Consider the following 26,413-nt stretch of genomic DNA (forward strand, 5'->3'; position numbering starts at 1 on the left):
ACCTAGGATTCTCAAAATATTTCTTCCAGTTTCACTGGGTGTGGCTGATCCTTGAACTGTCTGATTTCCAATGATGTCAATCATTTGTCGGGTCATCCTCAGACTTCCCTCCAGCCCCTGACCCATTATAAACTCTTCAGGAAAAGTCTGTGGGAAAAAGTATTGAAGACAAAATGAAAAATTGCTCCAGGTCATCAGATCTGAAAGAATGAGATACTTTAGCACCATATAATAAAGAAAAACTGGAAGAAATTCTGGTATGATCCCAGCTAATGATAATATTGGACAAGTCAAATCACAGAATGAAGCCTGGCTCTGTACATTTCTTTTTATCTTAAAACTGTGGTCATTTATTGAATCGGTATCTTGAAAAGGTCTTAAAAGAATCAGCAAAACAAAATTTTCATCTATTCTCCAATATTATATTGATAGTTGTATAGTTTTGCAGTATACTTTACAATTTCACTTCCTGAGAAAGGACCCCTCTATCTTAAATCTTTAACTTCAATACAACTGATTCTTCACAGTTATTTTCCTGTGAACTGTGAAGGCTTCTTACTTGAGTACTCACAAAACTTAAAGTTGAAACTTTCTCACTCATTTAATAATCTGCAAATTTCTACCCAACCACTTCTGTACTTGCTCGAATTAACTTTGTACAAAGATTACTTATTTCTTGATGTGTTCTCCTTTCTGGGCAGAATATAAGTTGCACTTCTGACCCCACTCAGGTCTCCTCAAAACTGCTCGAAAACTTTCATTCTCTGCTTTGGTTAAATTCAATCCTTTACTTACCCCAAAAGACAAACAAATTAATGGCTCTCAAGTTTTCACCCTCTGGTTGTAAATCTAGCACAAACAAACCAACATTCCAGGGGTTCTCTGCTCTGAGACAAACTGAATTTAGTCATAGTTCTGCAAACAGCAATTGGCCGAGTTACTTTTCAAACAGTTCACAAACGTAACCAACAGTCAATGAGAGAGAGAGAGAGAGAGAGAGAAAGATGGCAGAATTTGGTGGTGCAGAAGAATCAGTGTGTTCTACTACATGGATCACAAAACGTTAGCATTCAGGTGCAACAGGTAATCTGATAGGAAAATGGAATGTTGTTTTTTATTGTAGAGGAATGAAACATCAGAGAAGGGACGTTTTGCTAAGACGACAGCAGGGGTACTGCATACAGTCTGAACTCCTAATTACAGAAAGGACATAATAGCATTAGAAGCAGCTCTGAGAGGGATTGCTGGGATTAGAGTTATACTATAAGGAAAGGTTGGATAGGTTAGGCCTGTAGCCATTGGCCTATGAATGGTGATGTTATTGAAACCTATATGATTCTGCAGGGACTCGATTGAATGTATTCTCAGACAACTTTTCCCTCATGAGGAAGTTTAGAACTACAGGACAATTTAAAAAAAAATATGGAGTCTACATTCAACATAGATGAGGAGGAATTTTCTCTCTCAGTGGGTGCTAAACTGTGGAAAACTCTTCCCACACAGCAAAGGACATCAATGATTGAATACTTTTAAGGTAGGGTTATATTGGATTCTTGACCGACAAGTTAAAAAAGAAGACACCAAAGTAGAGATGAGGCTGCACTCAGACCAGAGATGATTTCATGAAATGGAAAAGCAGGTTTGGGGGCTGAATGGGCCACATCTGCTCTCCGTTTGTTATCTTCATGTGAATCACACAATGGCCTCCACCCACAAATACCTGACCTCCTGCAAGCTCAAACTTTCTTCAAACCCATGCCATTGGCATATGTCTAGTACCCTGCAACTGCAGCCATCCTGCTCCATCCTGCTCCATTCTCTCCATGTCACTCTCAAGCTTCCTTTCTTTCCTTTCAACATCCTGTTTGTTCACCCCAATCATCTTGGAGCTTCTATTCATCACCTTTGAACCATGGCCACTGACTCCCGACCTTCCAATTCTCATCCTTGAACTTTCTGATGTCATCCTGAAGCCACAATCCATCATCCTCACCCTTCCCTGTATATCCCTCAACCCTCCATCAGAATTGGCAGAGTCGATTCTATGCTCCATTCTCTTTAACAGGACTTAGCAGATAGATCACGGAACATAGAACATTGAACAGTACATGTTATGCTGACCTTTTATCTGACTCTAAGATCAAACTAACTCACATACCCACAGCAAGGAAGACAGAGACATAGTGAGAGAGACAGCTAAATCAACCTAAACAGTTAGAATGTGAGAGAGACTGAGAATCTCAGAGTCAGAGAAAGAGTAATAGAGAGTGAGAGAGAAAAAAAGGGAGAATGAAAGACAGTGGGAGAATAAGAGACAGAGACAGAGTAAAAGACAAACAGATTGTAAACAAGCAAGAGAAAATAAATAAGAGGATGTCAAGAAAATAAAAGTTAGACAGAGAGAGAAAAGTGATCAAAGGAAAAGTGAATGAGATTTAGTACTAACTGAGTGCGAACTAAGGAGAATGAGGATGATGTCACCCGGTGAGTGTATTTTGTCAGGAATACAACCCGATTGCAGTGAACCTACACCAGAGTGAGCATCACAACCTGTTTCAGACTGAAGTCGAGAAGCTACAGGTTTCTCACCGCACACTGAGCCAGTGCTGCACTGATCTGGCTGACATCCTCCAGAGTTGTGACCGTCAGAGAGATCAGTGCTCGGGTTATATTACTACGGATGGTGATTCGGTCCTTCAGGTCTTGCTCACGGTGCCTGGAGCACTGAAAACAAAATGAAAACCAGAAATCTGAAATCCCGTTCAACCAGAACACTTTATCACACAGCAAAGCATGCTCTCTACTTGCTCCTTGTTGAGCTGGACTTTAAATGTTTTTACCAAGTTGGTTATAGAGGCGAGGCAGTGGAGTAATTGTAACTGCAATGAGCTACTAATTCAAGAACCCCAGAGCAAAGTTCTTTTAGAGGGTACAAGGAAGGCTCAAAGAGCCATAGAGATTAAGTGATTCAATTGTTAGAGAAATAGACAGATATTTCCATAGTCATAGAATCCCTAGAGTGTGGAAACAGGCCCTTTGGCCCAACAAGTCAACACCGACCCTCCAAAGAGGAGAAACCCACCCAGACCCATTCCCTTAACACTATGGGCAATTTAGCATGGCCAATTCACCTAACCTGCACACATTGGGAGGAAACCAGAGCACCAGAAGAAACCCACGCAGACACGGGGAGAATGCGCAAACTCCACACAGACATTCGACCGAGGCAGGAATTGAACCCAGGTCCTGGTGCTGTGAGGCAGCAGTGCTAACCACTGAGCCACTGTGCTGCCATGAATAGTCATAGTTGAGAATCCAGGATGGTGTGTTGTCTCCTCAATGTCAGGGTTGAGGATGTGACTGAATGGATGCAGGTCCCCTGAAAGGAGATGGGTAAACAGCAACATCCGTCAACACATCGATACCAATGACACAGGAAGAAAGACAGGTGTGGTCCTGCAGCCAGGATTTAGGGTTCTACATATGATATTAGTAAACAGTATCTCAAACATTTCAAATTCTGAATTAGCGCCAGTTCCAAATGTGAACGAGAATAGAGTAGGACAGCGCAGTTGAAAGCTTTGGCTGAAAAGATGGTGCAGGAGGAAGGCTAAGATCAATCCCCTGGCGAGATAATTAGCTAGGGCTTTTGTGAAGCATTTAAACTAACCTGTTCCAGGTGTGGGAACCAGGAGCTCATATAGCAAGGGAATATAAAAGTGCAAAGAAGAAGAAGGCATTTGGTGTGTGTTCTTTTATTGGTCAAAGTATTGAGTACAGGAGTTGGGAGGTCATATTGCAGCTGTACAGGACATTGGTTAGGCCACTGTTGGAATATTGTGTGCAATTCTGGTCTCCTTCCTATCGGAAAGATGTTGTGAAACTAGAAAGGGTTCAGAAAAGATTTACAAGGATGTTGCCAGGGTTGGAGGATTTGAGCTATAGGGAGAGGCTGAACAGGCTGGGGCTGTTTTCCTGGAGCGTCGGAGGTTAGGGGTGACCTTATAGAGGTTTACAAAATTATGAGGGGCATGGATAGAATAAATAGACAAAGTCTTTTCCTTGGGGTGGGGGAGTCCAGAACTAGAGAGCATAGTTTTAGGGTGAGAAGGGGAAAGATATAAAAAAGATCTAAGCGGCAGCCTTTTCACACAGAGAATGGTACGTGTATGGAACGAACTGCCAGTGGAAGTGGTGGAGGCTGGTACAATTGCAACATTTAAAAGACATTTAGATGGGTATATGGATAGAAAGGGTTTGGAGGGACATGGACCGGGTGCTAGCAGGTGGGACTAGATTGGGTTGGGATATCTGGTTGGCATGGACAGGTTGGACTGAAGGGTCTGTTTCCATGCTGTGCATCTCTATGACTCTATGACTCCATACCAGTGTCTCAAACAGTAAGGTATTGGACTTGTGATAATTCCTACAAGGCTTCTGGGGAATCACTAATTAATCTTCTCACAGAGTTCAGAGTATGAGTTCCCTTGGTAACCAGCCGTGGCCCACTCATCTGGAACTCATGCTCCCAGCTTTTTATAAAGCAGATCACCTCTTCCGTGGTTATGTTCGAGCCCAGGTGTCCTTGGAGAAGAAGCACATATGCCTATCAACACTCTTGATGCCATTAGGTATTTTCCCCTCCACCTTCATTTTGATTTAGTCTTTTCTCTCTCTCTCTCCCTACCTCCCCCCTCACATTTGATGATTTGCATTAGCTGTAATGAGCTTTGCATATAAACACTCAATTGGTTACATGGGTGATGTACTGGTGGCAGTTCAAATGAGTCGGAGTGATTTAATAATGGGGTAAATACTGTTCAGTTGTGTGTAACAGCACTTCTGGACATAAACAACTAAGCAGAGTCAGGGATGAATCTGCATAATTGTCTGTCTCGGGATACGTACATCATGAGTTGTGACTCTATTTCGGTATTCAACAAATAAAACAATATTCCTTTCCAGTCAAGCTTCCTGAGTTATTGCAAGTTGGATTCAACATTAATGGGAAAGGGATTAAGTCGAATCTAGTGTCATAATAAAGATAGTGAAAACATAGAATGTGTTTGATTAGATCTTCTGAGTTACTGAACTCAAATGGAAATACAATCTTGTTGTACTAACAGAGACTGGCTTCAATGAAGGGCAATCCTGGGTGTTTTGCTGATTATATCCAGTTTTGAAGCATTATAAACTATGAGGAGGCCAGTGGATGTAGATAAATGGCAGAATGTACAGATTAGGGGACAATCAATTTGGAGAAATGTGTTTTATTCCAGTAGGAAGAACTTAGAGGGTCAATTCTAACCGGTGTGCAGAAGCAGAGGCATCTGGGCATATATGTGGTGGCAGGGCAGGTGGAAAGAACAGTTAATAAAGCATACAGTATGCTCAGTTTTGTTAATAAGGATTTAGAGTTTCTGTGTCTGGGCACCGCAGTTTAGGAAAGTGTGAGGATTTATAGATGGTGTAGAAAAGATTCACGAGAATGATTCCAGGGTTGAGGAACTTCAGGTACATGGATAAATTGAAGAAATTGGACATTTTTACCTTGGAGAAGAATAGGCTGAGATGCATGATTGCAGGATTCAAAACATTTGGGAGTAGCAGGAAAAGTTGCCCTTGATAACTGTGTGCATCCCTGGGAGACAAGTGATTGGGAAAAAAAAACACTCATGTTTTGGAAAGACTGAATCTCTGAGAAGCTGCTCCCCCAATCATAGAGTTCATTTCTTGAGGAGCAGCAAGAGAGTTAGAGAAGGAACCTGTGATTGGCTGAGCAGCAATGGAGGGAGAATGTGGACCTATGACTAGAGGAATGAGGTTACAATGCCAATAGAGATTTCTAAGATTTTGAAGCAGCACTGGAGGAAGACTGATCTATTTCCAATTCAAGCACATTTTTTTACATGAGAAATGGCTCAAGGAACTTAACTCTGGCTTGAACAATGATCCCTATGGAATTTTATGATTTACTTAAAGTCATTTCACTTAAAGTAGTGCTTTACAGAAACAGAATCGGACCTTTAATTGAGAATTACTTGTAATGTATAATATATTAGAATTCTGTGTCTATCATTGCACAAATTAAGCTTACTTTAAAATTTCAATAATGATAAAAAAAATTAGAGCTCTTGAGAACTGAGCTCTTATAAAAATAAAGCAAGTAAAATGTCCCTCACTACTTTAAGTCCTCACCTGATTGAGAGCACTGATGAGAGTGACAGAGTATGCAATCACCTCACTGGGGTCACCCTGTTGAACCAGGCCCCACAGCTCTGATTGGCTCTTGTGTCTCAACCAATCAATGACACTGTATGATCCTGGGAAGAAATCTGGCATCCACACTGTCAGAGTTCTGTCAGATGGGCAAGAGTGAGATGGTTATGTAGAAACATAGGACACATAGGAATTAAGAGCAGGGGTATCCAATTCAGCTCTTTCTGCCCACTCCATCATTTAACATGATCATAGCTGGTCTTCTCAACTCCACTTTCCTATTTGCTCCCCCATAGCTATTTATCCCACTTTTTACCAGAAACGTATGTATTTCTTTCTTGAATCTATTGATTGATTCTGTCTCCACTGCACTCTGCAGCAGCAAGTTCCACAGGTTCAGAACCCTCTGAGAGAAGTAGTTTCTTCTCATCTCAGTTTAAATCTCTTACTCTATATCGACGACCTCTTGTTTGAGACAGTCCCACAAAGAGGGAACCATCTGTTCAGTGTCCACTTTATCAATCCCCTTTAGTAATTTTTATATCCCTTGATCAGATTCCCCCTCATTCCTCTGAGCTCAAGCAAGTGCAAGCCCAAGGCCTTCAACTGCTTCTTGTCTGACAGCCTCTTCATCCCTGAACTGCTTCCAATGCCATCCCATTCTTTATCAAGTAAGGAGGCTAAAGTTGGACACAATATTCCAGGTATGGTCTCACCAATGACTTTTATAATTATAACAATACCTCATTATTTTATAGTTCAATCCTTTTGAAATAAATGCCAGAATTCCATTTGCCTTTCTTATTATACCCACTTACCTGCGATTCACACACCAAAATGCTTAGATCCATGTGCATTGACACATTTTAAATTGACTTTCATTTAAATCATAATTTGCCCATTTTTTTGGCCAAAATATACAACCATGCACTTATCTACATTAAACTCCATCAGCCAGAATCTAGTCCATTCTCCTAGCTGATCAATATAAACATTTTATCTCCTCATCTCTGCCTGCTTTCCCATTTATTTTAGTATCATCTGTGGATTTTGCTATATTACACTCTGTCCCTGCTTGCAAAGAATTTATATAGATTGTAAACAGTTGAGGTCCAAGAATTGATCCTTGCAACACCCCACTAGTTGCAGTTAACCATCCCAAGAAGAACCTATTTATCCTGACCTTCTACTTTCTGTCAGCTAATCCTCTATCCAAACCAATACTCTACCCTTATCCCCCTCGGATCTAATCCTTCAGGTCTGTGTATTATGCGGTACCTTGTCAAATACCTTCTGGAAGTCTAGATATGCCACATCCACTGGATCCTCATCACCGACGTTGCTCGTTACATTCTCAAAGAGCTCCAGCAAGATTGTCAAGCACAACTTGTCCTTCATAAAACTTGATGAGTTGAGCTTTTATTTTTCAAGTGTTCAGTTATCTCCTCCTTTATGACTGACTCCAGTAATCCTCCCACTACATAGGTCAAACTAACCGGTCTAAAGTTTCTCACTTTGTTCCGACCTCCTCTATTGAATAAGGGTGTCATTTTAGCATATTTCCAATCCACTGGTACCTATGGTTGGTCAGAAAATATCAGCAACTGTCACGTCTGATATTGTGATTCTGTGTCATTGAGATTCAAATGTAATTATTGCTTTGTGTTGGCTCATTGATGTCCCTTCAGCAAATCAACACACTAGCCTCCAAACCCACACCATCTAGCTCACTCCTTATGCCTTCCAACATTGATCAATAATCCAAACAAGAATGACTGCAGGTGATTTACTGACGCCAAATGAGAGCCAAAAACTTAAAATCTGGATTAAGGAGGATTTTGAAAAAAGGTCAGCACATTTATTCATCAAAAATGCATGCCGGGAGGCGGGGATGGAATTGAAGTTGGGATTTACGCTCAGGTCTGATGACCCTCAGGGCCACATAGCTTGCTGAAAGTTTAATTGTCTCGCTTTTTGGGTCAGGTACTGGAGGGTAGATGTTGATGGTAAAAGTGTCACACGGTGAGGAGCCAGTCAATTCAGGGGAAAGAAAGCTGAAAGAAAGCTATTGTTGATCTGGTTAAAACGCATTTGATGTTGGGCCATCCTGTAAATTAAAAAACTTGGATATTCAGCCAATTTGGAGAGAAAAAAAACTAACAGGTGAGCACAGATACAATCCTGTTTATCTGCTTTTAAAAGTTCAGTTCACAGGTGGCAACACCAGTGGGAGCATGTCCAAACTGAACATAGATACATAGAAAATAGGTGCAGGAGTAGGCCATTTGACCCTTCGAGCCAATAACAGCATTAAATGATCATGGCTGATAATGCAATCGCAGTATCCCATTCCTGCTTTCTCTCCATACTCTTGACCCCTTTAGCCAAAAAGGTCATGCCCAGCTCCCTCTTGAATCTATCTAATGAACTGGCCCCAACAGCTTCCTGTGGGAGAGAATTCCACAGGTTCACAACTCTGAGTGAAGAAATTCTTTCTCATCTCAGTCCTGAATAGCTTACCTCTTATCTTAAGTCTGTGATCCTCTGGCTCCAGACTTCCCCAACATCAGGAACAAAATTCCTTGCATCTAGCCCATCCAGTCCATCAGGATTCCATATACGTCTGTGAGATTTCCACTGATTCTTTGAAATTCCAATGAGTACAAGACCATTCAATCCAGCTTTTCTTCAGTCCTGCCACCCCTGTTAATTTAGGGTGTAGATTTGCTCACTGAGCTGTAGGTTTGATATCCAGTCGTTTCATTACCTGGCTAGGTAACATCATCAGTGGCGACTTCCAAGTGAAGCGAAGCTGTTGTCTCCTGCTTTCTATTTATATGTTTGCTCTGGATGGGGTTCCTGGGGTTTGTGGTGATGTCATTTCCTGTTCGTTTTCTGAAGATAGATGGTATCTAGATCTATTTGTTTATGACGTTGTGGTTGGAGTGCCAGGCTTCTAGGAATTCTCTGGCTAAAACAAACAGTCCTACCAACCATCAAACCAAAAATCTGGGTCCGCTACGTAGATGACACCTTTGTCATCACAAAACGAAACAAGATAGAGACATTTAACATCATCAACAACACCCTCACAGGCATAAAGTTCACCAAGGAGGAAGAAACCGACAACAAACTCGCATTCCTGGACGTCACAGTCGAAGGAAAGGACAACGGAGAACTACAAACCTGCGTATACAGAAAACCGACAAACACTGACCAAATACTCAACTACACCAGCAACCATCCCAACACACACAAACAAAGCTATATCAGAACACAATTCCAACGAGCCACCACACACTGCAACACAGGCGAACTTCGAAAAACAGAGGAGAACCACCTATACAATGTATTCAAGAAGAACGAATACTCAAAAAATACAGTCCGCAGATTCCTCAAGAACAAACAGGCCAAACACAGCCAGAAACCCTAACCACCTTACCATACATCAAAGAAGTTTCAGAAATGACAGCCAGACTACTAAGACCCCTCGGAATCCTAGTAGCACACAAACCCACCAACACTCTCAAACGAAAACTAACAAACTTAAAAGACCCTGTACAACCCATTGACAAAACCAACGTTGTCTACAAAATTCCATGAAAGGTCTGCCACAAACACAACATAGGACAAACAGGAAGAAAGTTAGTCACCAGGATACACGAACACCAGCTAGCCACAAAAAAACATGACCCTCTCTCCCTCGTAGCGGAGGGAAAAAAAACACCATTTTGACTGGGACAACACGGTGGCACAGTGGTTAGCACTGCTGCCTCACAGCGCCTGTAGACCCGGGTTCAATTCCCGACTTAGGCGACTGACTGTGTGGAGTTTGCACGTTCTCCCCGTGTCTGCGTGGGTTTCCTCCGGGTGCTCCGGTTTCCTCCCACAGTCCAAAGATGTGCGGGTCAGGTGAATTGGCCATGCTAAATTGTCCGTAGTGTTAGGTAAGGGGTAAATGTAGGGGTATGGGTGGGTTGCGCTTCGGCGGCTCGGTGTGGACTTGTTGGGCCGAAGGGCCTGTTTCCACACTGTAAGTCTAATCTAATCTAAACACATCTATCCTGGGACAGGCTAAGCAAAGACATGCCAGAGAATTCCTAGTGGTCTGGCACTCCAACCACAATGCCATAAACAAACACATAGATCTAGATACCATTTATCAACCCCTCAGAAAACAAACTGGAAATGACATCACCACAAACCCCATCCAGAGCAAACATATAAATAGAAAGCAGGAGACAACAGCTTCACTTCACTTGGAGGTCGCCACTGATGATGTTACCTAGCCAGGTAATGAAACATCTGGATATCAAACCTACAGTTCAGTGAGCAAACCTACACTCTAAACCTCAACCTGAGCTACAAACCTTCACAAACCTTTCAAAATCCCTGTTAATATTGACCGTTACCTGTTATGTGTGGTACCTATTACCTGTTGACAGCTACGGTTCTGGCTCCAAGTAGATCCTCCACCTGAACCAAGACATGGACAGTAGAGGCTCTGCCACTGGAAGCTGCAGGCAGCAACACACGGGAGGAAGACTTGATGCCCCGGTACAGCTGAAACCTATCACAACTAGAGAAGTCATGAGGGCAGGTCATCACCATCAGTGAGTAAACCAGCTGATCCTGGCCATCATCCTCATCCCACCAACCTGCAAATGACATGAGGAATTAGTTTTAACAGACTGACTAGTCAATCTTCCAGCAGAAATGTCACTAACTGATATTAATTTGCAGAGATCCCAAGGTTGACTGGTATGGATAAGACCAGCAATAACACTCCTCATCAAACAACAATAAAGGAACAACTAGAAAAGAGTTCTGAAGAGTCATCGGACTTGAAACATTAACTCTGTTTACTCTCCACAGATGACGCCAGAGTTCCTGAGATTCTCCAACATTCTCTCTACATGGTTAAGAAATGTGAAAATCTAGAAGATAATGTCACCTTAGTCCCAGTGCATCAGAGGAGCGCTCTTTCATCTGAGAAAGACAGCTGGTGGTGGTTTACCCTGAGACTCATCAGGCCTTAGGCAAGGAGAGAGGTTGAGAAGGTGAGTAACCTCAGCTGCTGCAGGAATTGAACCTAAATTGTTGGCATTACTCTGCATAGTAGATTAGATTAGATTCCCTACAGAGTGGAAACAGGCCCTTCAGCCCAACATGTCCACACCAACCCTCCAAAGAGTAGCCCACCCAGACCCCTTTCCCTCTGATTAACACACCTAACCTATGTCAATTTAGCATGAATAATTCACCTGATCTGCACATCTTTGGACTGTGGGAGGAAACCGGAGCACCCAGTGGAAACCCACACAGAAACGGGGACAATGTGCAAACTCCACACAGACAATCACCCAAGGTTAGAATCGAACCTGGGTCCCTGACGCTGCGAGGGAGCAGTGCTAACCACTGAGCCACCATGAATTATCCAGCCAAAAACATAATCTGGAAGGGATGAAGGGGGCAACAAAGAGGTGAGTATTTTAAATTGGATACCTGTGCAGTTAAAGCTTAGCAGAGTCTCCAGAAGGTAGAGGGTTTGATCTGGGTAGATGGTGCACTCGCCTCTACTTGGTGGGTAGTTAGGAGTCAGGGTGATGCTGGAGAACCCTGTGTTTTGCTTTTCTGAGTCAGTAATGCTCAAGGTGAAGGTGTAGTTTACCCCATCTTGGAGGACATCCTGTCGAACAACCAGGTTAGGATTGGAGTCCCCTGTCGAGGTGGTTTTATTGTCCAAGATCAAAGGAGAGGCATCTGAACTTTGAACTGTCCACTTATACTACAAACAAAAAGAAGTACAAGAAATGCAAATACACAAGTCACTAATCAAACAAGACAAAGAATATCTACTCCAAACATATCCGTATCACAAGATGTGGTGAACTCCTCAGCTTAAACATATTCTAAAATATATAATAGATTAGGCACCAAAGGATTGTGGTGGCACAGTGGTAATGTTCCTATCTGTGGACCAGGATACCCAGGTTCAAATCCCAAATGTTCCAGCAAGTTATAATACCTAACCTGAGCAGGTTGACAAGGAAATAAAATGGACACCAAGAAGATTCTGGGGGAGTTGTGGTAGTGTCCATGAAGTGTATCATTAAATCTCTGAACAGATTGATAAGAAAACATCTAAAATAAAACAAAGACAGGAAGTACTGCAGATAACTCCAGCAGTTCTGATAAAGAGTCGCCAGATTTGATTTAAAAGGACTTGCATTTATCCCAGTGTTTTTCACAACCTCACTTTTGTAGATGGGCTGAAAAGGTTCCCAGATTGAGGAAAATGATAAGCTCCAGACCCCACTCCTTCACTGTGACAGTGTTACATGGACAGTCTAACTAAGAAATGGAGCAAATCAGTGATATGTCACATCCCATAGGCCAATGCACACAGACAGCCGGGGTCACAATCCTCAGGGTATCTCAAAGTGCTATCTCTGGACGAGCTGACCAAGGCCCTCGAGTCCTTCGAAAAGAATAAAATTCCCGGAAGCGACGGCTTACCGGTCGAGCTCAATTCCACTCTGTGGGACTTGATTGGCCAGGACCTGCTGGAGGTGTATGTCAGTATGCTTCAGGCAGGTACCATGAGCGAATCCATGAGGAAAGGCATCATCACCCTCATCTACAACTGGAAGGGGGAGAGGGAGGAACTCAAAAATTGGAGACCAATCACACTGTTGAATGCGGATTACAAAATCCTGTCAAAGATAATCACCAACCGGGTCAGGTCTGCTCTGGGGTCGGTGATTCACCCTGACCAAACCTGTGCTGTATCGGGCAGGAAGATCGCTGAGAGTCTCACACTCCTCAGGGATACGATCGCCTACGTGCAGGACAGAGGGTTGGACACCTGCCTGATCAGCCTGGACCAGGAGAAAGCCTTTGACAGGATATCACACATGAATATGAGAGATGTTCTCTCCAAAATGGGCTTTGGGGAGGGAATCTGCAATTGGATCAGACTGCTCTACACCAACATTGTCAGTGCAGTCTCAATCAATGGGTGGGAATCAGATAGCTTCCCAGTCAGATCTGGAGTCAGGCAGGGCTGCCCTCTTTCTCCTGCCTTGTTTGTGTGCTGCATAGAGCCATTTGCCGAGTCCATCAGGAAGGATGCGAGCCTGAGAGGGGTGACTATTCCTGGCAGCAGGGGCCTCTCGGTTAAGGCCTCCTTGTACACGGATGATGTCGCCGTTTTTTGCTCTGATCTGCTGTCCATGCGCAGACTCGTGTGCATATGTGACCAGTTCGAACGGGCCTCGGGGGCCAAGGTAAACCGAGGCAAGAGCGAGGCCATGCTCTTCGGGAACTGGATTGACCAATCCTCAAACCCGTTCACCGTCAGGACTGATCACCCGGAGGTGCTGGGTATTTGGTTCGGGGGGGCTGGGGCGTGCGCCAAGTCTTGGGAGAAGCGTATAAGTAAAGTGAGGCAGAAACTGGGCAGATGGAGGCTACGGTCGCTCTCCATCGCGGGAAAAAACCTGGTCATCAGGTGTGAGGCACTGTCATTGCTGTTGTACGTGGCACAGGTCTGGCCTATTCCCAGAACATGCGGCGCTGCAGTCACCCGGGCCATCTTCCAGTTTATATGGAGTTCAAAGATGGACCGGGTCCGAAGGGACTCGCTATACAAAGGTCTGGGCAACGGGGGAAAAAATACACCCAATGCCACCCTCACCCTGATGGCCACCTTTGTGTGTGGCTGCATCAAGCTGTGCGTGGATCCCCGGTACGCAAACACCAAGTGTCACTACGTACTGAGGTTCTACCTGTCCCCGGTGTTGCGAAGGATGGGCCTGGCCTCGCTGCCGCGGAATGCTCCGAGTAGTTGGACCGTTCCGTATCACCTGTCCTTCGTGGAGAAGTTTATGAAGAAAAACACCTTTGACCACAAGTCCATCAGGAAGTGGTCAGCATGTAGTGTCCTCGAGACCCTTCGGGAAAAGGAGAGGGCGGATCCTATCGAGCGGTTCCCTGAGCAGACTGTCAAAGCCATTTGGCAGAATGCCTCATCGCCAGAACTGTCCAACAAGCACCAAGACATGGCTTGGCTGGTGGTGAGAAGGGGTCTGCCTGTGAGATCCTTTATGCACTCCCGGACTGTCAGCCGCACCGCACGCTGCCCTCGAAGCGGCTGCGGAGGGGTAAGAGACTGTCACACACCTCCTTCTGGAATGTGCCTATGCAGAGGAAGTCTGGACAGGAATGCAGTGGTGTTTGTCGAGGTTCGTCCCGAGTAGCGCCATGACGCGGGACTCCGTGCTCTACGGCCTGTTCCCCGGGACGCACACCGAGACGAATATCAACTGTGCCTGGAGGATCATCACCTCGGTGAAGGATGCTTTCTGGGTGGTCCGAAACCTGTTGATCTTCCAGCTGAAGGAGTTGACCCCGACTGAGTGTTGCAGACTGGCACATTCCAAGGTCCAGGACTACGTGTTGGGGGACGCGCTGAATCTCGGGGCAGCTGCTGCCAAGGCGCGGTGGGGAAAGACCACCGTGTAACATCTGCCTGCCTAAAGGAGATCAGGGGGTCCATGCAGTCGTTTGGGCTCTGCTGACGCCTCAGCTAAATATATGGGCATATGAGTGAGAAATGCACAGACCTGTATATAACAATGATAATTTCTGATCTGTGTATGTAAATGTTGACGTATGTATGGCATGACCAAATGTACAGACCATCAAATTATTTTATGATTATTTTACGAATAGAGTATATTTTTGAAATAAAAAAAATCTCAAAGAACTTCATAACTAATAAAGTAATAGTAATGACTGTAAGAAATATAATGGCCAATTTGTGTCCAGTCCTACAAACATTGAGATAAAATTGGGTAATGTTAGATTATGGATAGGTATTAACCAGAACACCAAGGTAAGCTCCAAAGTGCAGTCTCATATAGTACCGTGGGATTCGTGTTTAAATATCCTGTTAAGAAGACAGTTTGGAGTCAACCTGAATTACTGTCCTTCATTGAGAGACCGCCTTTGCTCATCTACAAATTATCAAGAGCTGGAATGAGACTGAAGTGATGGAGGCAGAAACAGACACCAAATAATGAGAGAGACTGCACATTACTGGGAGGCACTTACGGTGGACTTGTTGCTGCAATTCTGACATCTTCCGGCCAATGTGACATGCGTGCTCCTGCTCACTCTATAGCTCCAGAGGACTTGGCAGGAGATACATTCCAACATTATGCAAGGAATGTTTGCCGCTTGCACCAGAACCTGTGGTTCAGAACAGTAATTAATCTTAAACAGTTCACGCATACAGGTGAGAGTCAGGGATCACTAATATCACCATTTTCAGTTCAATGAATAAATCATTCAATTACAACAAATATCTGACAATACCAGGCTGGGCCTTGAGAGAAGAGGATACACTCTCTTTGCCCCACAGACTTCCCATCCTTTCTGTCCCTTCTTTGGTTTGCATCATGTTCACCTTCAGCACCAAGTCTGAAGAACTGGTGGATTTATTATTTTAAAATGTTTAAATAGGAGGAATATCTCTTTGGAAGGAAACAGGGAAACTGTTGGCTCTGGTGACAGAATCATGAACAAGAAGACACACTTAAATTTGAGCGAAACCAATTAGGAACAAAACCAGAGAAACTCTTTCCTCAGACAGAAGGTCATGTAACACAACAGATTTAGAGAGCTATGACAAAGGGCCGATTGTTTTTAACTGCTGAAAAACCTGGTTGGAAACTATGGAGTCTTATGCTGGTGCTTGCCCATCAAATCCTTTCTCATCTTGTTAAAAAAACCAGTGAGTTAGAAAAGAGAAAACCCTCCAAATTTTGCAGGAAAGGCAAATTTATGGAACCACAACAAATTTTCACATCTTAGTATCTTGACTAATTAGTAAACCCTAAAGGGCTGAACTGTGTTCACTTTCCAAGGATTTGGAACCAGATTGATATCCATTCACATCAAACCTTGTTTGGAAAATGTCCTGTCAGTCTACAGCTATTAGCAAATTGATTTTGTCAACAAGAAATCTGGTAGACTGTGAGAATTCATAAAATTCCAGCTTTTGCTTTCCAGACCATTGATCACAAGGGTGGTTTTCTCTCTTGTTGTATTTAAAACATCATCTCTGCAGATTGTTTTGTGCATGTTGTTTATTTTTGGGGGAGTGATTTCAAAGTTATAATCCTTATTATTACTCTATTGGTTTCACTGGCAGTGCCAACATTTGTTGTCCTTGAATTGACTGGCTGTTTAGACATTTCAGATGGCAGTTAAAAGTCAACCACTTGCTGTGGGTATGGAGTCATATGTAGACCAGACCAGGTGAGGATGGGAGCTTTCCTTCCCTAAAGGACCATAGCTGGGATTTTACAAAAATTGACTGTTCAATCATCTCAGTAAAACTTGTGCTGTGTCTAAAGACCACAAAGAACAAGAAAAGATACAGACATTCTGTGGTTTAGACACTTAGACCAGGAGATCTGGAGCTGGAGTGCTGCAAGTATGGGGCAGATCTCTGAATGACGAGTTTAATGGCTCAGACTGCATTGGGAGAAAAGTGGATTCATCACTTTATCGACATCGAGCAGGAGAAAAGAAAAATGGTTGTGCCATTTAAAAGTGTGTAAAATATTATAGCCAGGAACAGAGCAAGCAGGCAAATAGTGGTGGCACAGTAGCTCAGTGGTTAGCACTGTTGCCTCACAACGCCAGGGATACATGTTCAATTCCAGCCTCGGGCTACTGTCTGGATGGAGTTTGCACATTCTCCATGGGTCTGTGTGGTGCCCCCGGGTGCTCTGGTTTCCTCCCACAATCCAAAGATGTGCAGGTCAGGTGAATTGGCCATGCTAAATTGCCCGTAGTGTTAGGTGCATTAGTCAGAGGGGAATGGGTCTGGGTGGGTTACTCTTCGGAGGGTCAGTGTGGACTGGTTGGGTTGAAGGGCCTGTTTCCACAGTGTAGAGAATCTAATCTAATTAAATGCATGTGTTGAATGGTAAGGGTAGATGAGGACACAAAGAACAGTGAAGAAGAGCCTGAAGGAGGAAAAGGCCTATAACGTTCCCAAATTGAAACCCCGACTGCAAAGTTAACTGCCCAGGAGTATTATGGCAGTTGGACACAGCACTTGCTTATTGAAATGCGAGGCAGAGAACAGCGATCACAGACAAAGAATTGGAGGAAGTATGTACAGACAAGTCAGGTTTCACTTCATTGACCTTTCCTCATATAGACATAGGGGATCTCACAATTACAAGCCAGAACCCAAGTCAGTTCAAAAACAAGTGTCATAGCCCAAGTCCTAAAGCTTAGAAAATTGAACCAAGTCAATGCAATCACAGCAAATTATTCCAGGTTTAAATGGTTCAAAGAGAGTTGATTAATTGACTAGTGAAAGGTTAATGCTGTATCCCAAATTTATTACCTAAGTCCTCACAATGTGGACTGTATTGACCAGGAGGGCAATTCTGCTTCAGGAAGTAAACCTGATACATTGAAAGAATACTGGCAAGTCCTCATGAGTATCCAAATGAATCTGTGTGGACATTGGCTATTGTTTGTTTTATTTTCTTTTGTGAGTTAACAAAGTGAAAAATAAAGTGTGAAAGAATTTTTAATTTCATATTTAGCAGGGAGGACCCACGCTACTCATGAATTTATTCATGAGTAGAGGGAACCCTGCTTTGCAACAAGATGAAGCAAATGGACAGATGACCTCTTTTCATTTCTGTCAATGTGCACAAAAAAGGAGACTTGAAAATGCCAATAACCTTTCAGAAGATATAATTGAGAAGACATGAAAGTGCAACTAATCCTCTCATGTGAACTCCTGGCTTCCATTGTCCAAACAGAATCTAGTTCACAACACACTTGGAGTTCTCTTGGATTTGGAATGGAGTTCTCCAGAATATAGGTGTGAAGAAACCCTTTCTGTCACCAATGCTTGAGCTACCCTCAGTGTGGGATTCTGTACAAAGGTCGATGTTTGAGGGTGAACTGACAGGATGAGATGAATGTGGAAATGCATCAAGCTTTGTTCTCACAGCATGTGAAGTTACCAAAACCTTCACAGGTCTGCAGCACACTGTGGGATATAGGTAAATTAATGTTTCTTCTGCAATTATAATTTCTGATTCAAGGTGAATGAACTCACATCAGTGTGTAATTGTTTCAGCCAAGAGCTGAGTCAACAAGAATGGAAACTATGTGGAGGAAATGCATAATTGTTTTTTTGTATTAGCTAAAAATGTATGCAAGAAAGAAATGGGACTGCAAAACAATGGTAGATAATACAGGCTTAGTGATAAGATGCTGTGAAGACAGGCAGTTAAACTAAATACGCCTGTATAAACAATAGGTATAAACATCTGTTTCCCACTTTTACAGAAACACAGGAACAAACCCCAATTAAAAGGGTTTAATGATAAGATGCTGAGAGGGGCGGGACAGATGGAGGGAGTAAATAATGGTAAGGCAAGGATGTGCCCACAGCAGGATGAGGTCAAATGGCCTTGAGAACAGGAATAAGCTTTTTGTCACAGACAAGGCCGGATAAGACAAGAGATAAACAGGAGTAATGGGTACCGGTCTTAGGGAAGTGGAGGATGTAAACAGGGGGAAACAATGAAATAAGAAAAAAGTATGTAGGAACCAAATTATATAAATATCGAGTATTTGTTGAATTCAGTGTGTTTTGTCCCTGCCTTGTGGACATCACACCCACTTGCAAGTGTGAAATAAAGGGCACTACTGATTCAGATCTTGTCTCGGACTGAAATTATTGCAGTGAGTGAGCTTTGTTTCTCACAACACTTACACAGTTTCCAAGGTTCCTTTCCTCAAACTCTCCTTAGCTGCACATTGCTCAGATATCAGAAAGGACTTACCAATTGAGTGGTGTGGACAGCCTCTTTCCCCGGTTTGGTGACAGTCAGTGTGAATAAGTAGGTAGCACCTGGCAGTAGGGTGTTTCTGGGAATAGTGACTACAGGCCCAACTGAAATGCCAGGCTGGATACATGGAGTAGTGAATTGATCCTGGAAACAAGGAGGATATAGGTCAATCTGCAGAAAGTGAGGACTGCAGATGCTGGAAATCAAAGTCAAAAAGTGTTGTGCTGGAAAAGCAGAGCCGGTCAGGCCGCATCCAAGGAGCAGGAGCATTGATGTTTTGAGCATAAGCTCAACATTCCTGATGAAGGGCTTATGCTCAAAATGTCGACTCTCCTGCTCCTCAGATGCTGCCTGACCGGCTCTGCTTTTCCAGTGCCACACTTTTCTATACTATTAACACAGAGTTAGAAATCTGCAGTGTTCTGTGATTATCTCTCTTGCGCAACCAATGTGCTCACACCATTAGATTCCTTAGAGTGTGGAAACAAGCCTTTCATAGAACATAGGACATAGAAAAATACAGCGCAGTACAGGCCCTTTGGCCCTCCATGTTGCACCGATCCAAGCCCACCTAACCTACACTAGCCCACTATCCTCCATATGCCTATCCAATGCCCGTTTAAATGCCCATAAAGAGGGAGAGTCCACCACTGCTACTGGCAGGGCATTCCATGAAATCACGACTCGCTGAGTAAAGAATCTACCCTTAACATCTGTCCTGTACCTACCACCCCTTAATTTAAAGCTATGCCCCCTCATAATAGCTGACTCCATACGTGGAAAAGGGTTCTCATTGTCAACCCTATCTAAACCCCTAATCATCTTGTACACCTCTATCACGTCACCCCTAAACCTTCTTTTCTCCAATGAAAACAGCCCCAAGTGCCTCAGCCTTTCCTCATACGATCTTCCTACCATACCAGGCAACATCCTGGTAAACCTCCTCTGCACCCGTTCCAGTGCCTCCACATCCTTCCTATAGTATGGTGACCAAAACTGCACACAATACTCCTGATGCAGCCACACCAGAGTCTTATACAACTGCAACATGACCTCAGGACTTCGGAACTCAATTCCTCTACCAATAAAAGCCAGTACGCCATATGCCTTCTTCACAGCACTATTTACCTGGGTGGCAACTTTCAGAGATCTGTGTACATAGACACCAAGTTCCCTCTGTTCATCCACACTACCAAGTATCCGACCATTAGCCCAGTACTCCATCTTCTTGTTACTCTTACCAAAGTGAATCACTTCACACTTACCTACATTGAACTCCATTTGCCACCTTTCTGCCCAGCTCTGCAGCTTATCTATATCCCGCTGTAACCTGCCACATCCTTCCTCACTGTCAACAACTCCACCGACTTTCGTATCATCCACAAACTTGTTCACCCAACCTTCTAGCCCCTCCTCCAGGTCACTTATAAAACTGACAAACAGCAATGAGACCAACCATTCCATACAGAGCCTCCGAAGAGGAACCCACCCAGACCCATTTCCCTTTGACTAATGTGCCTAACACGATGGGCAATTTAGCATGGCCAATTCACCTAACCTGCACATCTTTAGACTGTGGGAAGAAACCAGAGCACCCGGAGGAAACCCATGCAGACACAGGGAGAATGTGCAAACTCCATGTACCGAGAACTAACAAAAAACGTGATTATTTTCATTTCCTGAGGTGGGTAGCAAAGGATAGACACAAGACTCCTCTGTTCTTGTAATCTGAAAGGAGAGCTCCCTCTTTACTGCTCCCATCAAACACTCCCAGGGCAGGGACAGCACAGGATTAGATACAGGGTAAAGCAACCTCTATCTTTTAAACTAGAAGTAAATGGAAAGTAAAGCTTCCATGACATTACCCACACTAAACATTCCCAGGACAGGCACAGCATCAGGTTAGAAATAGAAATACTCTTTTAAATCTGTAAGTAAAGGTCTCTCTGCATTATCCTCACCAAAGATTTCCAGGACAAAAACTGCAAAAGGTTTCAGACTAAACCTCTTGTAAAATGAAAGTAAAGCATCTCATCCTTGCCAACCAGATATCCTAAATTAATCTAGTCCCAATTGCCAGAATTTGGCCCATATCTCTCTAAACCCTTCATATTCATATACCCAGGAGCTGACAAAGTCAGAAATTCCACCCCCTCACCAAGGCTGGATTTGATTCAGGTCCATGAACAGGTGGCATTGACTGATCTGTAACCCAGGAGAAAGTGAGGTCTACAGATGCTAGCTATCAGAATCGAGAGTGTGTTGCTGGAAAAGCACAGCAGGTCAGATAGCATCTGAGGAGTAGGAGAATCGACGTTTCGGGCTGGAGTCCTTCATGAGGAATTAGGCTGGGAGCCTCGGGGGTGGAGAGATAAAAGTCTGATCTGTAACCTACTCAGATGTAGACAGAGCAGCAACACTGAGGCAGCAAGTGCAGCTTTTTTAAACAGTACACGACAGCATTCAGCAACCTGATGGTGGCCATGTGGAGTGACTATGGAATCCATTTGGGAGAGAGAGCATCTGGGGGGCAACCATGGAGTGAAAGTGGGAGAAGAGTCTCTCGGACGATCACAAATAATGACAAAAGCTGTGTCTACACAAGAACTCTTGTACTGCTACAATTCGGCAAAAAGCTGCTGGGCAATCTCACCTGTGTTCAATGTATATTCTACTCTATATGAGAATCCTTGATGCTTTTTGTGGCTTGCAACAACATGTCACCAACTGGAGAAACTAAAGGTGCTCAAGTAGCAGCTGCAGTCATTATAGAGCATCCAAGGCAGAGGGAATGTGTTTAACTGTCAGACAAACAAGGAAAGGCAGTGTGGGGTCCTGTTAGGACTGTTTGCTACTCCATATCCAGCTCTGAATTCTGTGAGTGATGGTTCCTTTGGGGCATGTAAAGAGTGCCAAGCTGAACACACCTTGGGTGACACAGCTGTACAAGGGCTGTGGAAGGAAGCCAGCCTGGTACAAGGACAGTGGAGGGAACAGACAGATGATTCTCTGCCATAGATGAGACTCCAGGATGGCAAGTTGCCAACTTAAGACCATAAGACATAGGAGTGGAAGTAAGGCCATTCGGCCCATCGAGTCCACTCCGCCATTCAATCATGGCTGATGGGCATTTTTGAATCAACTTGGTGTCAGGCTGAAACATACCAATGAGCAGCAATGGGGCATTCTGGGAGGTGGTGAGCAGCCAGAAGTTATACTCCATTTTGATTCTGTCAGAGAATTGTCCAATTACAAATTGAGGCCACAAACAGATCTTGTGAAATTGATGAACACTGATTTATTTCTCATGATATCATGGAGAGGAGAAATTGACAGGACTGATACAAAACTGACACTAGGCATAGTTAGGTCAAGGATTCTCCTCCCCAAGCTGCAGATACATACAGCTTTTATCATGTTACAATAACATAGTGTTAATTACAAGACAATACGAATTAAATTACATTCAATGGAAAACAATCGGTTATCTGGGAGTAGCAATCAGGTAATCATTGTAACAGGAGGTTCCATTCCTCTGCCAGAGCAGGTGCTAATGTCCAATGTCCTGGTTTCAATGTGTCTGCAGGGTAGTGTGCATTCTTGTCAGACATCTGGGTGCCACTCAGTCTAGGTAGGCATTGTGGGGCTTCAGTACCCGAGGGCACTGGGGATGCCCACGGGGCTGCAGGAACAGGGAGGCTATTGCGAGGGAAGAAGTCTGTTATCAGATCATCGAAGGAGTGTATTCCTTCAGTCTGGAAGCTGTTTAGGTAATGTCTTGTTTGCTGTTTAGTTCCTGAGCTGGTTGTGGTCAAGTTGAGATATTGTGGGAATGCTCTGTTTTGCTAAGGACAGACATGACTTCTGTGAACAACAAGTGGGCAGGCAGAGCGGTTTATTTTTCCCACAGGTTCTAATGACAGGCAGGAAGAGGGATGATGTCCAACAAACAAGGTTTGGAGAGTAAGGAGTGAGGTTTAGAAACAGGCTCTAAAGCCGAGTAATGTCCAGTTTTTGCTTGATATCTTGTGCTCATGAGTGCAGAAATATGAAGGTAAAGCTGATGAACATGTGGTTGGAGAGATAATGCAGGAAGGAGGGCTTCACTTTCCTGTAACAAAGGGCTTACTTCTGAGGGCAGTAGCAACTGCATTAATCTTTGATGATTTAATACTGTTTCCCAAAGCCTCGCCATCATCCTCAAGGCACAAGCCAGGAAGGTGATGGAATATACCCAGTTGCCTGGAAGAGTGCAGCTCCAACAAACTCAAAAATCTGAACACCATCCAGCATGAAGCAGCCAGTCCCACAAGCATCTACTTCCTCCACCACTGATGCTCAGTAGCAGCAATAATCCTACAAGAACTAGAGAATTTCACCAAAGGTCTTCAGCCAACACTGTTCAAACCCACGACCACTTTCATCTCATCAGAAAAAAAAGCAGATACTTGGGAATACCACAACCTGCAAGATCCCCTCAAACTACTCACATTCCTGACTTGAAACGTATTCAACAACAAAAACAGAAATTGTTGGAAATCCTCAGCAGGTCTGGCAGCAAACGTTTCGTCTCATGTCTAGGTGACATCCTCAGTGGTAGGAAACTGGAAGCTCAGGATCTTTTTTGCAGACAGAACGTGGGTGTTCTGCGAAGTGGTCACCTTAATGAATTTCGGGCGTAACATGACATTGGACTCTTCTTCTGTCGCCTTTGCCTTCGTGCCCATTTCTTTGGACAAAAGTCCTCTCCCCGTTCCACAGACCCCTTCACTTAACCTTAACACACTCCCTCCACCTGGGCTCCACCCTCTGGCATTTTACCTGCACTTGATCTGCTCATTGAGATCTGTCGATGTGACATAGGTTGCCTCAATTTCCCTGCCCCTACCCCTATCCCCACCCCCACCCCGACCCTACCCATCCCAATCTGTCCTCCTGGGAACTGACTGCATTCCGTGCTGTCAGATCCAACTCTGACTTTGTAATTAAGATAAGGTGCTGGTATGGTCTGGTGACCTTTACATTGCAGAGGCTGAGCACCAACTCTCAGATACCTCCTCCTATCTCCCCCTGGACCATGACCCCATGATGGAACATCAGGCCAGTGTGTAAACTGCAGTCACTGCCTCACTTCATCTAAATGGCTCTGACCTCCATAGTCATGAAATGCTTCAAGGGGCTGGTCATGGCCCAAATCAACCCTAATTCCCAGGCTATCTCATCCCCTATTGACTGAACAGGTCCAGAGCAGACACCATTTCCTTAACCCCACACTCATTCGTGGAACACCATGACAACAAGGACACCTATCTCAGATTCCTACTCTTCGATGACAGCTTCGACATCAACAGGTCGTTAGATGGGTTGGTGTTTGTCGAATGTGTGCAGGAGGGTTTCCTGACACAATATGTACACAGGCCAACAAGAGGTGAGGCTATACTGGATTTGGTTCTAGGTAATGAACCAGGCCAGGTGTTAGACTTGGAGGTAGGTGAGCACTTCGGGGACAGTGACCACAACTCGGTGACTTTTACTTTAGTGATGGAGAGGGATAAGTGTGCACTGCAGGGCAAGAGTTATAGCTGGGGGCAGGGAAATTATGATGCGGTGAGGCATGACTTAGGATGTGTGGATTGGAAAAACAGGCTTCAAGAGAAGAATACTAATGATATGTGGAGATTGTTCAAGGAACAGCTACTGAGTGTCCTTGATAAGTATGTACCAGTCAGGCATGGAGTTAAGGGTCTTGTGAGGGAGCCGTGGTTTAATAAGGAATTGGAATCCCTTGTGAAAGGGAAGAGGGCGGCCTATGTAAAGATGAGGCGTGAAGGTTCAGTTGGGGCGATTGAGAGTTATAAGGTAGCCAGGAAGGATCTGAAGAGAGAGCTAAGAGCAGCGAGAAGGGGACATGAAAAGTCCTTAGCTGGTAGGATTAGGGAAAATCCAAAGGCTTTCTATAGGTATGTCAGGAATAAAAGGATGACTAGGGTAGGTATCGGTCCAGTCAAGGATAGTAGTGGGAAGTTGTGCGTGGAGGCGGAGGAGATTGGAGAGACACTAAATCAATACTTTTCGTCAGTATTCACTCAGGAACAGGACACTGTTGCTGGTGTGAATATTGAGTCACAAGTGATTAGAATGGATGACATTGAAGTATGTAGGGAAGAGGTTTTGGGAATACTGGAAAGGATGAAAATAGATAAGTCTCCTGGGCCTGATGGCATTTATCCTAGGATCCTCTGGGAAGCTAGGGAGGAGATAGCAGAGCCATTGGCCTGGATTTTTATGTTGTCATTGTCAACGGGAATAGTACCAGAAGACTGGAGGATGGCGAATGTGGTCCCCTTGTTCAAGAAGGGGAGTAGGGATAGCCCGAGTAACTATAGGCCAGTGAGTCTGACCTCTGTGGTGGGCAAAGTCTTAGAGAGAATTGTAAGGGATAAGATTTATGAACATCTGGATAGGAATAACGTGATCAAGGATAGTCAGCATGGTTTTGTGAAGGGCAGGTCGTGCCTCACAAACCTTATTGAGTTCTTTGAGCAGGTGACTAAGGAGGTGGACGAAGGTAAAGCAGTAGATGTTGTGTATATGGATTTTAGTAAGGCGTTCGATAAGATACCCCATGGTAGGCTAATGCAAAAACTACGGCGGTATGGCATTGAGGGTGCATTAGAGGTTTGGATTAGAAATTGGCTGGCTGGAAGGAGACAGAGGGTAGTAGTTGATGGTATAGGTTCATCTTGGAGTGCAGTTACTAGCGGTGTACCTCAAGGATCTGTTTTGGGACCATTGCTTTTTGTTATCTTTATAAATGATCTAGAGGAGGGGCTTGAAAGCTGGGTGAGTAAGTTTGCGGATGACACAAAAGTCGGTGGAGTTGTGGATAGTGAGGAAGGATGTGGCAGGTTACAGCGGGATATAGACAAGTTGCAAAGCTGGGCAGAAAGGTGGCAAATGGAATTCAATGTAGCTAAGTGTGAAGTCATTCACTTTGGTAGGAGTAACAAGAAGATGGATTACTGGGCTAATGGTAGGCTACTTGGTAGTGTGGATGAGCAGAGGGATCTTGGTGTCCATGTACACAGATCTCTGAAAGTTGCCACCTAGGTAAATAGTGCTGTGAGGAAGGCATATGGTGTACTGGGCTTTATTGGCAGAGGAATTGAGTTCCGGAGTCCTGAGGTCATGTTGCAGTTGTATAAGACTCTGGTGCGGCCTCATCTGGAGTATTGTGTGCAGTTTTGGTCGCCATACTATAGGAAGGATGTGGAGGCATTGGAACGAGTGCAGAG

General features: G+C 44.1%; 1 protein-coding gene across 1 annotated transcript in view; it reads right to left on the bottom strand.

The window, feature by feature from the left end:
* Positions 1–26,413, bottom strand: part of pkd1b (polycystic kidney disease 1b) — a 228,309-nt gene that overhangs the window by 158,449 nt on the left and 43,447 nt on the right. The window contains exons 10-15 of the mRNA XM_060844405.1: positions 15,337–15,474; positions 11,725–12,007; positions 10,655–10,877; positions 6,199–6,358; positions 2,590–2,724; positions 3–147 (exon numbers count right to left, since the gene is read on the bottom strand). Coding sequence (XP_060700388.1) covers positions 3–147; positions 2,590–2,724; positions 6,199–6,358; positions 10,655–10,877; positions 11,725–12,007; positions 15,337–15,474 — 1,084 coding nt within the window. The remainder of the gene's footprint in view (positions 1–2; positions 148–2,589; positions 2,725–6,198; positions 6,359–10,654; positions 10,878–11,724; positions 12,008–15,336; positions 15,475–26,413) is intronic.

Source organism: Hemiscyllium ocellatum, chromosome 25, assembly GCF_020745735.1.
Source record: "Hemiscyllium ocellatum isolate sHemOce1 chromosome 25, sHemOce1.pat.X.cur, whole genome shotgun sequence".
Taxonomy (NCBI): Eukaryota; Metazoa; Chordata; class Chondrichthyes; order Orectolobiformes; family Hemiscylliidae; genus Hemiscyllium; species Hemiscyllium ocellatum.